A 14,038-nucleotide genomic window follows, 5' to 3' on the forward strand; every position below is an offset into this window, starting at 1 on the left:
ATATCCCAAACGGTAAAATGAGGACAAGCAAAATCCAGCCTATTTCTTACCCATGCCGAACAATCATCATTTCATAAGTTTGGATAATCTTTTCACTGAAAAAATCAACCATTTGGAGATTCTTTTTGTCACATATCTGAAAAAGATATAACGAGGACAGTTAACTGGAGCATACATAAACAAACAAAGATTGTCAAAGGACATTCGTTCTTCTTTAATTGTTTCCTGAGTTCTTAGCGGAAAAAACTGACCTCTTTGGCTGTGTCGAGGAAAGTACCATAGTTGGCCTTGGGCAAGGCCACACCAGGGAACAAGTCAGAAATGATTCCTTCAAACAGTGGAATATCGTGAGAAAGAAACTTGGGTAGATTGACATCCATGATTGATCTCAGCAACAGTACATTCTCGTCATCTGTTGGATACTTGAGCTTCAGGTTACCAGCTGCTGCCAACACAGCTTTGACTGCACGCATACCATAGTCGTAGTGGAACTGGGATGACAGCTGTTGATCAAAAGGTATCACTCAGCCTCTCTCCAAAACAAACATTCTCACTACAATAACTATTAACTACATTACAAATTTGACTTCTTCCATGCAGTTGCAAATTTAAATCCTAAAAGGGTTGTTTTAACATCAGCAAGGAGGCATTTAAAAAGGAAATAGTGAATGATTCGGGTGTTGGGAATTTTGGGAGACCGAGCTTTTAGACGACGGAGGAGATCACTTCATTACTGCATTGAACTCCTTTTCGCAGGTTTGTTTTGCCAAATCAAATAATAAATTGTCAACTCAGAATATGAACTGGGACAAATACAAAGTAGGTTGATATACCATCTCGTTTTATTGCTGCACTGTATTAACATTATCAGGTAACAGGTACTGAGGCGCGCGTATGTAAATGTAGGTATGTGGGATTTAGCGTAACAAATTGTATGTAATTTTTCAAATCAATAAAAATCAACAAAATACAAGAAAGGTTTGTTTTACAATTTAGTAACGATAAACGTGTATTTAAAGCGTTATTCCCTATTTTTTTTTTTGATTGGATAATATCACCACTATGTCAAAAGTTCACCCAACCCTGAAGCCAAAACAATTTAGTTTTGTTTCGGAGGAAATGAAACATAAACAAGGTAAATTTGCGAAATGCAACTAGACCAAGACATGGTCAGCACACATTAGCAGCTACATAGACTTGCCACAAGTCGACCTTTGCTTAATCCTTCGCTGGCCCGGGGAGGTATTATTGGAAAGGACGTTTAGAAAGTCTAGCAGCTACTCTGACCTGCTCTGAACACAGTTTGTAGGTGGTAACGATCTTTACTGACAGATTACGAGCATCTACAAATCCATAGGAGTACAACATGATTTCTCCAATCAGGGCATAGTCTGGTACCATCATGGCTACAGTGCGGAACAACACCTAAACAACACCATAGCATACAATTATCATCATTAATTGGTACCACTAGGTGTATCACACCACACCCCCACCGTACCACTTACTTTCAATGAACTCTTCCAGTTCGCCTATTCGTAACGTTCTATTAATGATGTAAATTTATAACAATATCAAGAGCGAAAGCCACGTCAGCTCTAGCTGGTTTTCATGTGAGTCTACTATCCTGGTCGAGTTAGTATTGGGAAGTGCTTGCTTTTCAGGAGAGAGGAGAACTGGAGTACCGGGGGAACCCTTAGAGGAAGGCGAGAACCATATAATGTAGTGTATAAGTGGTTACTGTGACACTGTCATTTGAAATTGCCCGACTATAAATCTGAAAGCTGGAGGGAGTAAAATAAAAACATCTGCGTCGTCGCACTTTTTAAGCCAAACACGTACATGGCCAAACATGTATATTTTAGCTTATTGTGGTATTCATTATTTCCTATGTGACTGGCTAGGACCTGGGCCTTATACAGTGTTCACAACATTCTCAATAGCTGTTATTGCAGTTGAGTCTGCGGTCAAATATTCTTTTGCTTTAAAAGGCATGCAGACTAGGCGAAAGGGTCAATACAATGCAGAATTGACCCTTTCGCCTCGTTTGTGTTGCAAGCCGTTGATAACTGCAACAACAACTATTATAAAATAACCTGAGCATGAGTTGATTGTGTTGTACCTTGAGGTTATCAGGGAGCTCTGACCTTCCTGCATAACCAGGATTCATCGTAATAGCCACGAAACAATTGGAGTTCAAGTTCAGCTCCGTTCCTTCAAAAATAAACCTATCCTGATGAGCGGCTATACCACGCTGAATACACAGAATCTGCCAAACAAAACAATATCAAGCATTAATTATTCGGCTGATGGCTTGAGACAGAACCCATGACGTGCAAAAACAAGAGGTTTAGGGATAGATTATGGTTTCTTGCAGATGTATGGTGTCTGACGCTAGCTATATCAATTAGATTGGTTTAGTTATCAGATTCTGAAAAGAGCCGAGAATGATTACCTGTTGGGCTACCACTGACAGAACTTCCAGCTCAATGCGATTGAATTCATCAAAACATGCCCAAGCACCACAGGATGCAAGACCTTTAAAGAACTGACAAAATGGCAATGTAAATATAAATCAAGAAATAGGAAACACTTTTCGTGTTTCCACCGAGTACGAGTACAAGAAAACAAGTACGGAGAACAAGAAATGCTGTGAGAACACGAGCCAATAGGCGAGTGTTTCCACAGCTTTTTTGAGTTATCCCAAACTTTCACGAATGCTCCCATAACTCGATTGAAACACGCAAAAAGTAAATCCTATTTTTTAAGAAAGCTTTCTAAATAAAATAACGAACGATGAATATGACAAGTTTTTTGTCTTTCTATCGACTTTTAGTAGAATTCTACCAGTGTATTAATGCAAATGCTGCAATCTGACTGGCTAAGATACCCGGATTTAGATAAAGTTTTGAACGACTAGTAGATTTATACTGAAACAATTAGATTATTCGCTCTCGATTTCTATCGTGTGATAGTTGACTCGGGCTGCCCCCTCGTCAACTATCGCGCGATAGAAATCGAGAGCGAATAATCTAATTGTTTAATAGAAACACGAGTGGAAGTTTGGGAGAACGAGAAATGCTGTGGGAATACGAGCCCCAGGTGAGTGTTTCCACAGCTTTTTCATAGAAATCGAGAGCGAATAATCTAATTGTTTTAGTATAAATCTGTTAGTCGTTCAAAACTTTATCTAAATACTCTTGACAGACACCTCGAAAACGCAAAGAAGCGGCCGTCGTTCTGTTAACAAGCGCACACTGCTACGCAACTCACTATCAATCACAGAATAGATGGTGAGCAGCGTAGCCAATCAGAGAACGGCATTCGTGATAGAATGCTAGTAGATTTATACTAAAACTCGACAGAAACACGGAGAACATGTTTTCTACTTCTTTTAGAAAACACAGCGACGAAAAAAAGGAAAACAACTTGTTAACTTTGATTATCAAAATGTAAATTCTCTTTGCTCGCGCCATCATTACGTCAACAGTTCGTGCTAGTTCTGTGTTTCTGTTGAGTTCTAGAAACACGATTTTTAACCAATCAGCGCGCGTATTTTCTTAGGACTGTTTTCTAACAACCATTATAGTTCACCACTAAATTTTCTCCGATTCTTATCGGTTCAAACTGATCACGTGACGCAATAGTGTTCATCCGCGGAGAGACACTATCAGCCCATAGTGCCCGTCCGAGGAAAATACCCGGATGGATAGTACTCGTCCGTGAAAATATTTATGTCAACAAGCGGGCTTACAGAAAATAAACAATTGAATTCATAATGAGAGGGGTTTTTTTGTTTTCTTTTTCAAATTTAACGTTTGGCTTTCACGGCTTTCATCTAAAAAAGTTGAAAATAACTCAATATGATTTTTGAACTGGCGCACGGAAGAAAATTTAGTGGTGAACAATAAAGACAATAGAGTGTTTATGTCTCGGAACTATCGGTCTGATAGTTACCCCTTGGAAATTTGATTTTCTTAAAACTAGCATATTTGCCCTCGAAGCTTCGCTTCTCGGGCAAATATTTGTTTTAAGAACATCAAATTTCCGCGGGGCAACTATCAACCGATAGTTCCTCGACAGAAACACTCTATTGTTTAATTAGTTGCCACTCAGCCTATATTCTGTTGGATATCGGCGAATCCGATTAAGTTTGATTGGTTCTCTCATCGTCTTCTGTTCGCTTACAGACAGCGATCGCTTGCGTTTCTCTTGCACCTGAAACGTATGCTTAATTTTAAGTTTAAAAATACTCAAAATTAAAGGTTTTGTGCTGAAATCCTTCAGAGTCTACTAAAACAATTAGACTAACATCTCTCCCTCGTTTTCTTTGAGCGATAGTCAACTCAACTACGCTTCCTTTATTATTGGCTCAAAGAAAACTCGGGCTCGTAGTCTAATTACACAATATCAATAATTTCTCGTTTCTCCGACTTTAAAACCTCAAGATATTCCAATGAAGTGACGAGCGTGCGTGCATAAATGTAAGTTCCAAATAATATTTCAGTCCACGCAATTTTTCAGATTTTGTTCAAGCGTGAAATTTAATACCACGTTGAGAAATGATTGGTAATGGTTATTTGAAAAAAAAGAAATTAGTTAGAATTCTAAAACAATTAGATCAGAGTAGAGCTCTACATTTCTATTGTGTTGATAGTTGATTCGGCCGAATCATCTCATAGAAATCTCGAGCTCATAATCTCATAGTTAAATAGAAATACGATATTTAACCAATCAGTCAATCAATTTAACCTCGTGCTATCACAAAAACAAAAACCACAAAAATAAACTCTACTTACTTTGCCCATTTGTAGGTAATCCAGTCCATCTGAACAGTTAAACACCACACACTGTATAGCAAGGGCTTTTGCTAAATCCTGAACACACGTAAAACACATCAACTGTAAGCTTGAGCATGCATAAAATTAAATGCAGTGAACTATTTGCTTGCATATCACACCTTAGTTGTTTCTGTCTTGCCAGTCCCTGCAGGACCCTCTGGTGCTCCCCCCAGATTTAAGTGAAAAGCACTCACAAGAGTACGGTAACAACGATCTGTCAGGGGGGTGATGACGAGCCTGTACACACAAAACAATATACATGCATAATTCTGTTGACTTACAAATAACTTAGTCCGTTGAATCAAACAGTAAGTGAATGCAAAGTTTTGGGTTGTTACCTGCCAGAGTTGCCAAGGTACTCGTATCCATAACGCACAGTGGCATTGATGATTCTCACTAGACAGTTGTCCTGTTCCCAGTAGTAACGCATCTGACACAGCCACTGAAAATCATTTTCCTGAGAAACACCTGCCAAAATGTACAATTTCATGATAGCTCAGAACATTTTTGTGGGCATTGTAAAAGCTGACTTCTGTAGAGAGACATTTGTGTGAATACCTTTCTCTACCATGTCATGAACCACATCTCTAGCATGAACATCAATCACTACAAGTGCTCCAAGAGTGGTCCTGTTCTGCTTCGACAGCTTGCCGCGGACTAGCACTACAATGTCTGAAAGCTGAATAATGTCATTTATATCAACTTCATTTGTCCTTGCTTGCAAGTTTTGCAACAGGAAATTTAAAGAAGAAAGTCATGATAATTTACTTGATTTTTACTACTACAGTAGAGCCCCGGCAACTCGAACTCGGATAACTCGAACTGAGTCTGAGTTCCCTTAGATTTGTCTCAACTTTTCAGTCATTTTCACTCGGTTAACTCGAACTCAGATAACTCGAAAACCCCGCCAACTCGAACTAAATTTCGTTTCCTTTGATCAAAATTTACCCCGATAACTCGAATTTCTGGTTCTTATAACTCGCCACGGATGCCCCATTGAGATATCCCATTAAGCCGTTTCTTATCGTGTCATCGAATTCTAACACTAGAACAGACTGGAGCAATGTGCAATGAACAGATCACGTATTTGACAGTTATTTAACGATCATTGAGTGTATTAAATAAACTAAGTTACATTCAAAGTACTGCATTGTCGTAAGAATGCAAAATGTATTAGTTTCTCGTGAAATAAGTTTAATTTGCACTGTATTGTATACCGAAGTGCTGAAAATCAATAAACTACTAATTATTAACCTTGAAAATTGAATATTTTAATCGACCCCGGTAACTCGAAACCCCGCTAACTTGAACAGTTTTTCGTTTCCCTTCAGAGTTCGAGTTACCAGGGTTCTACTGTACTACACACATTTGAGCATCCGTCAAAGTAATCAGAACAATACTGAAGAGTTTTGAAGACATGACTGATCATCGCAGTTTATACACAACTTAAGCAGTTGTGAAATTAAAGCCTGAATTTTTTTTTTCAGGCTTTAATTTCACAACTGCTTAAGTTGTGTATAAACTGCGATGATCAATCACGTCTTCATATCTTTCTCCGCAGTTCAAATATATAATCTTTCATATATTCACTTGTACTGAATAGTTTTGTTTAAAATGTCACTAATGTCAGCTTCATTTGTCCTTACTTGCAAGTTTTGCAATAGGAAATTTAAAGAGGAAACGCATGATAATCGATGAAAAGTCTAAACGTTTCTCTTGCAAGTGTAAGGTAATGTTCCCGGGGGGGGGGGGGAGTACTTCTTTTATAGGCTACATAGGTATGTGCGGCCCCAAAGGGTAGGGACGATATTAGAGGGACACCGGATTCCTTGTAAATAGCTTATATTTATATATATATATATCTAACCATATGAGGAAGTAGCAGATCCCATTAAAATAGTGCTCAATACACATATAGTGTAGAGCTGAGTATATGAGTAATAACGAAGAGGCAAGATTTGCTGTTACTCCGAGTTTCGTGCTTACGCACTCATCAGACAGTATTTAATGATAAGCATTCCTATCAACTAGATATATATACACGGTATTAAACAATAGGCTAATTGCTGGACTAGTTGCATTACAATAAGTGATAGTTATACTGGAAAACAATAGGTGTGAAGACAGAAATTACGGGGACGAGTATAAACTGCGTGGGTGCAGTACAATATAAAGAAAGTGTCAAGCGTTCTTCAAGTAGAATTTGTTCTCGTGCCGGCATTTAGAAATAAGTTCTGATCTTTTGTTTAGTAGATTGTCGCTGCTATGTTTGATAATCATTAGTTTTTCTGTGAGGCAGAGGTCGCATCGTTTGGAAATGTTGTTGTAGGGTCTTGCACGGCTAATAATTGACCATTTGATGTTGAAGTCTTGTTTTTTGTCGTGTAGTTGCCAGATGTATTTAGAAAGCTCGGTGCTGTTGATGTGTTTTCTGTGCTTAAATGTGGATTTGTGCTGCGAGAATCTCTGTTTGAATGTTCCTTCTGTCAGTCCAATGTAGTTCTTGGTTGTGTTGTTAGTTGTAACTTGTGCGTTGTAGATTACACTGGAAGTCAGGCATTTGTTGTCTAGCGGGCATTGGTCTTTTTTGCGGCAGTTGCATTGCTCTCCGGTGGTTGCGTTGGCGTTGTTGTCGGCGTTTGTTATTTTCATGTTGTGTTTGTTGATTACTGTTTTCATGTTGTCCATGCAACTGTAGCTGACTTTGACGTTGTTTTTGTTGAAGAGGCTGTGGTATTTATGTTGGTTCGGAAAGTGCTTAGATATGAGCTTCAGGAATGTTCTACCGATGTTTGTCTTTACGTTTTTACTAAATGGAGGGTTGTACCATATAATGTTTCTTTGTCTGTTGCGTCGGGGGCGTGTTGGTTGATTGTCTTCGTTGTAAATTAGTGTTTCAGAGTATCCGCTGGCTTTCAAAGCAGTTTCGTAGATTGGTTTGGCCTTGTTGAATTCGTGTTCGTTGCATGAGTTGGCGGAAATACGGCGATTGATGGATGCTGGAAGTTGCTTTATTATGTTAGGTGGGTGGTTAGACTTTGTGTTGATGTACTGCGGTTCGTCGTTAGGCTTTCTAACGACGAACCGCAGTACATCAACACAAAGTCTAACCACCCACCTAACATAATAAAGCAACTTCCAGCATCCATCAATCGCCGTATTTCCGCCAACTCATGCAACGAACACGAATTCAACAAGGCCAAACCAATCTACGAAACTGCTTTGAAAGCCAGCGGATACTCTGAAACACTAATTTACAACGAAGACAATCAACCAACACGCCCCCGACGCAACAGACAAAGAAACATTATATGGTACAACCCTCCATTTAGTAAAAACGTAAAGACAAACATCGGTAGAACATTCCTGAAGCTCATATCTAAGCACTTTCCGAACCAACATAAATACCACAGCCTCTTCAACAAAAACAACGTCAAAGTCAGCTACAGTTGCATGGACAACATGAAAACAGTAATCAACAAACACAACATGAAAATAACAAACGCCGACAACAACGCCAACGCAACCACCGGAGAGCAATGCAACTGCCGCAAAAAAGACCAATGCCCGCTAGACAACAAATGCCTGACTTCCAGTGTAATCTACAACGCACAAGTTACAACTAACAACACAACCAAGAACTACATTGGACTGACAGAAGGAACATTCAAACAGAGATTCTCGCAGCACAAATCCACATTTAAGCACAGAAAACACATCAACAGCACCGAGCTTTCTAAATACATCTGGCAACTACACGACAAAAAACAAGACTTCAACATCAAATGGTCAATTATTAGCCGTGCAAGACCCTACAACAACATTTCCAAACGATGCGACCTCTGCCTCACAGAAAAACTAATGATTATCAAACATAGCAGCGACAATCTACTAAACAAAAGATCAGAACTTATTTCTAAATGCCGGCACGAGAACAAATTCTACTTGAAGAACGCTTGACACTTTCTTTATATTGTACTGCACCCACGCAGTTTATACTCGTCCCCGTAATTTCTGTCTTCACACCTATTGTTTTCCAGTATAACTATCACTTATTGTAATGCAACTAGTCCAGCAATTAGCCTATTGTTTAATACCGTGTATATATATCTAGTTGATAGGAATGCTTATCATTAAATACTGTCTGATGAGTGCGTAAGCACGAAACTCGGAGTAACAGCAAATCTTGCCTCTTCGTTATTACTCATATATATATATCTATATATGCTGCACACACCCACCCAATTTTTCTGGGAGTACCCCCTCCCCGGAGGGGGGGGGGGGTAATATTAAAAGGAGTGTAACTCTAACTGAATCTCACTTACCTGCTGGGTGAGTTTTTCATGGTATTCTTTCAGTCCGTGGGGTCCAGAGCGAATAGCTTCATGCACCTCTTGAGTCCAATATATCTGACTCACACAAATAACAATCTACAACATGGACCAAAAATACAATAAGAATACAGTTTCTGTCACAGCACAGCCATATCGGAAGCAGGTAAAATATACCTGTACATACAGATACACCGAACAATTCGCTGAAACAATTTAAGAGTAATAAAACACCTGGTTCCGATGGCTTTACTATTGAATTTTACCAGTTCTTCTGGAATGCCATTGGTCAAATCATGGTTGATAGCTTTAACTATGCCTTTGAAAATGGTGACATGTCAATCTCACAAACGCGGTATTATATCGTTAATACCAAAGAAAGACAACGATAAAAAATACCTCAAAAAATTGGAGACCAATTTCCCTATTGAACAACGACTACAAAATTGTTACAAAGGCTTTAGCTTTACGCCTGGAAAAAGTGTTACCCACAATTATTAGCCCGAATCAAACAGCATACGTAGAGGGAAGATATATAGGTGAGAGCATCAGAATCATAACAGACATGATGTCCTTTACTAACAAGAAAAACATTCCAGGCATAGCGGTGTTTCTTGATTTTGAAAAAGCTTTCGATTCTATTGAATGGTGCTACCTTCAAAAATGCCTTGAAGCTTTTAACTTTGGTCCTCAATTACGACTGGACAATGGATCACAGTCTTGTATAATACCATATCAAGTTGTGTTTTGAACAATGGCTTTGCCACCAAACATTTTAATCTAAGCAGAGGTGTCAGGCAGGGTTGCCCACTCTCTGGGATCTTGTTTGTTATTGGTGTAGAAATTTTAAGCAATGCAATTAAACGCTGTAGGGAAATAGAAGGTATTCAAATTGATCCAAATAAATCTATAAAAATAACCCAGTACGTCGATGACACAACTGTTTTTGTTAAAGATATTCGGTCTGTTCATAGGCTCTTTGATCTGCTGCAACAAGTTGAAAACTGTTCTGGTCTCCGAATAAATCAATGTAAATCAGAAATACTTTGGCTGGGATCATTGCGTCAGAGAAAGGATTCTATTCTAAATCTAAAATTAAATGATGAGCCTCTCTACGCCTTGGGTGTATATTTTTCATATGATGAAGAATTTGCCACTAAAAGAAACTTCTTTGAAAAGTTGCCAAAACTTAACAAGACACTGAACATTTGGTCGTCTCGAGACATATCTATATATGGAAGAGTAAATATAGGAAAAACGTTGGCAATATCCAAACTAACTGTTATCTGCAGCGTGTTAGACACTCCAAAAGGGTTTACCGATAAAGTAAATAACATAATATTCGATTACATATGGAAGTACAAGAATCCAAAACTCAAAAAAAAGACTATAATCAAAACTAAGAGGGAGGGAGGGCTTAATATGTTAAATTTTACGTTATTTGATAAAGCGTTAAAGATAGTCTGGGTAAAGCGCTTATGCGCTAACGATAAAAGACCATGGAAATTTATCCCACTATCCTTACTTTCCAATGTCGGCGGCAACCTTCTTTTCCGGTAACTATAACATTCAATATTTACCCCTGAATGAAAACTTACCAAAATTCTATCGAGATATAATTTCCCACTGGCAGAAAATTAGTAGCACTAACCCGAAAACAAAAGAAGACGTGTTAAATCAAATAATATGGAACAATCAGTTTATTCGAGTGACCAAGTCATCTGTTTTTTTCCTTGGTTGGAAAAAAGTCGGCATTGATAATCTTTCATGCCTTTTCGACAACAAAAGCAACACCTTGATGACTTTTACAACCTTCATGCAGAAATACAACGTCAAGAGTAATTTTCTTCAGTATTACAGTCTTCTATCTGCAATACCACAGGAATGGAAAACTATGCTAAAGCAGGAATGTCTTCTACCGTCAACTGAATACGTACCACTTGCAATCGAAAAGCTCGCATGCAAAACACTTTACAATACTTTACTTAATCACCAGCACCTCCCTCCTCCAACTGCAGAGGGAAGACTCATTGAACGTGGCTTTATCTTTCAAGAAAGACAAAAAATCTCCTCACTTCTTTTTCGAGTCACAAATGAGGTAAAATTATCCGTGTTTCAATATAAAATAATTCATAATATTCTCTATACAAATAAACTTCTGTACAAGATGAAAAAGAAACAGCAACCAGATTGTCCTAATTGCCATGGCATTGATCAAACACCACTCCATTTATTTGTGGAATGTCCCATTGCTAAATCGTTTTAGAATAAATTTACAAAGTGATACAACGCTACATGCGGAGGCAACATTGCTTTGGAGCAAAACGAAATTATATATGGTGTTTTAAGATACACATCGTCCAGTTTAACCCTAAATCACAATCATAATTGGAAGATATTTTCTTTACATTAACGCAGTACATGATGAAAAAAGACCCCAGTTCACAGATTTGGTAACCATTGTTTACGAAAAAGTTGAATTAGAAAAATATACTGCGATTACGACAAATAAACTACTTTCTTTTAACAAAAAATGGTCCAACTTTTTTAACAATTAATTATTGGAGGCTAGTTGAGCAAATGCAAATACTGTTACTATTCATTTGTAAGTAACTCAATTAAATTTATCAATTTGTAAGTAATTATATTGTATCGTAGTATTAGTATTGTTCTTAGTAGCATTAGTATCGTTTTGTTAGTATTATCGTATTGTAAGTAGTTTCGTATTTCCTTAAGTCGTTTTTAGTACCGTATTGTAAAGTAATTTGTTGTGCATGAAATAAATAAATTTATTTTAAAAAAAGATACACCGAACAAAAACAACGTAAATTACACCTAATTAATCTAACCTGTCCAGGCCAAGACAATACCCAAACTTTCCTGTCATCTGTAGCATATGCCTTTAACGAAAAAGAAAAGAGTGCGTGAGCTATTGTAAAACAAAAGCAACTTCAAAAGTGCAGCTAAATTAGCCGCATACCTGCACAGCTCGCTCAATGATGTCTCTGATGCTTACAAGCATCACATCCTGGACTTGAAGCAGCCATTTTTCAACAGCACCTCGTGCTTCTGATGTGGATATGGTGTCACTGAGCGGAACCTGTAACAAGTAACGTGTTAACCCATGCTAGACAGGGGTTAGATAATTACAAAGGTATTAGTTTCTAAAGGAACCTGTAACAAGCAATGTGTTAATCCACGCTAGAGAGGGGTTAGATAATTACAAAGGCGTAAATTAACCGCCGTAGCAAGATAGTGAAGCTGACGTTTTGAGTGTTAGCCCCTCGTCAGAGCAAAGTGGAGGATTATGGGCTGTATGTGTGTTTATATAGTGGAGTATAAAGTTACGCTGTTGGAGGAGCATGGTAAAAGAGAATGCGTGAACTATTATTGTTTATACCTCCCAACTCAAATACGTTTTCCGGTTGGAAGAGAACGTGTCATGTGTCGTTGGTCAAAACTAACAAACCCCCTACGGAAACAACATATAGAACTTTCGACTCGGACGTGATCAGGTCGTGCTCCTTGAAACTACGGCAAATTTGTGTGCCAGCCGGCATCAAGCACGATTTTTTTCGCAGTTTTTCTTTTTCTTTTTTTGCTACTGTTTCGCTGGGTGAAACGATATAGGCGTCATCAGGCATATATAAAATGTGTCCACAAGTATCAAAAATATTGTTTCCTTTTTCCACCTCATTAAAGAACCTTTTCTAGACATAGGTCCTTTAAACTGGTGAACAATCTGAGCAGTTTAAAGAACGATGTATCAGACTCTAATTTGTGTTAAATGTATATTGGTGCAAGCCTTGGTCACAAAAATGGTTTGTGTGGCCGATCTCTGAGGCCTCCTTTTCCAGCCCACTTGATGTTTTGGACAGGAACAACAACAAACCTTTTCTCCCTCGCTGCTGTACATGTGAGTGATATCCAAAGCAGATGTAAACTCTAACTTAGCAATTCCCTCAAAACACTTCTTCAGATGTGGCTGAACCCGATACGGATCCTTTGTTTCTGACAGAATCTCCAGCATCTCGTCATTTGACAAGAAGAAAAATCTACAGTGTTCACAAATAGACCATTAATTACACACAAGATATAGCATGTCATCAAATATCAAATTACATTATGTGCTAATGGATGGATACGTTGTAAGCACTGAATTTCACACGCCTCCCTTATAGGGGATGGATTACGCATGCGAAGATAGCGGTGTATCTACAGCTGAAGGCTACATGCAAAGATAATGCTTTATACAAGAGTTGTTTGAGTTGACCAACCTGGAGAAAAAGAGTCTCTTTTTTTCTAGGTAAGCATTTAATCCCTTGTTAATCTGGTCCAGCAAGTCGTTACTGTCCTTCAATCTGTCATACATACTTGGCATTGAAGTGGCTGACAGCACCTGAAATTATTTATTTCAACATTAATGGTCATCATTACCATGCACAGGAATGACCTCTCGTCTGTTTGTTTGTTCGTTTGTTTTTTGCATGATCTGAGAAGTTCAGAATCATACACTTGCTTTAGATATCACAGAACATCAGCTTTAGATTTACGACTAGAGGTACAGTTTGCTATTTGTAATTCTTACACAGACATAACGAGGCTCTTAATCAAGGTGGCTGGGAACAGTTTCCATCACTTACAATTTGATCCATGGATCAACACTTCCATTCTTAATTACTTAATGCTACGATGGTAATACGATGCCCAATCATCAGTGCACAAGTTGTGGCCATCGTCAAGTCGTAACTGGTAACCGTAGCAATAAGATGACAAAAAAATGGGTGTTAACGAGGCTGGTTTTAATTCACAAGGAAAAATCAAGAAGGCTTTCAATAGGGCATACTGTTGCTATGGTAACGTATC

At 38.3% G+C, this 14,038-nt stretch overlaps 1 protein-coding gene across 1 annotated transcript in view; it reads right to left on the reverse strand.

Moving 5' to 3' along the window:
- The window catches only part of LOC145497880 (dynein axonemal heavy chain 12-like), a 97,812-nt gene that overhangs the window by 43,966 nt on the left and 39,808 nt on the right, over nt 1-14,038 (reverse strand). Inside the window, exons 23-36 of the mRNA XM_081477740.1 lie at nt 13,450-13,571; nt 13,065-13,227; nt 12,153-12,272; nt 12,022-12,072; nt 9,167-9,271; nt 5,400-5,520; nt 5,180-5,309; nt 4,961-5,078; nt 4,800-4,877; nt 2,456-2,548; nt 2,123-2,269; nt 1,288-1,425; nt 252-503; nt 51-136 (exon numbers count right to left, since the gene is read on the reverse strand). Coding sequence (XP_081333866.1) covers nt 51-136; nt 252-503; nt 1,288-1,425; nt 2,123-2,269; nt 2,456-2,548; nt 4,800-4,877; nt 4,961-5,078; nt 5,180-5,309; nt 5,400-5,520; nt 9,167-9,271; nt 12,022-12,072; nt 12,153-12,272; nt 13,065-13,227; nt 13,450-13,571 — 1,724 coding nt within the window. The remainder of the gene's footprint in view (nt 1-50; nt 137-251; nt 504-1,287; nt 1,426-2,122; nt 2,270-2,455; nt 2,549-4,799; nt 4,878-4,960; nt 5,079-5,179; nt 5,310-5,399; nt 5,521-9,166; nt 9,272-12,021; nt 12,073-12,152; nt 12,273-13,064; nt 13,228-13,449; nt 13,572-14,038) is intronic.

The sequence above is a fragment of the Orbicella franksi genome, chromosome 9 (assembly GCF_964199315.1).
Source record: "Orbicella franksi chromosome 9, jaOrbFran1.1, whole genome shotgun sequence".
NCBI lineage: Eukaryota > Metazoa > Cnidaria > Anthozoa > Scleractinia > Merulinidae > Orbicella > Orbicella franksi.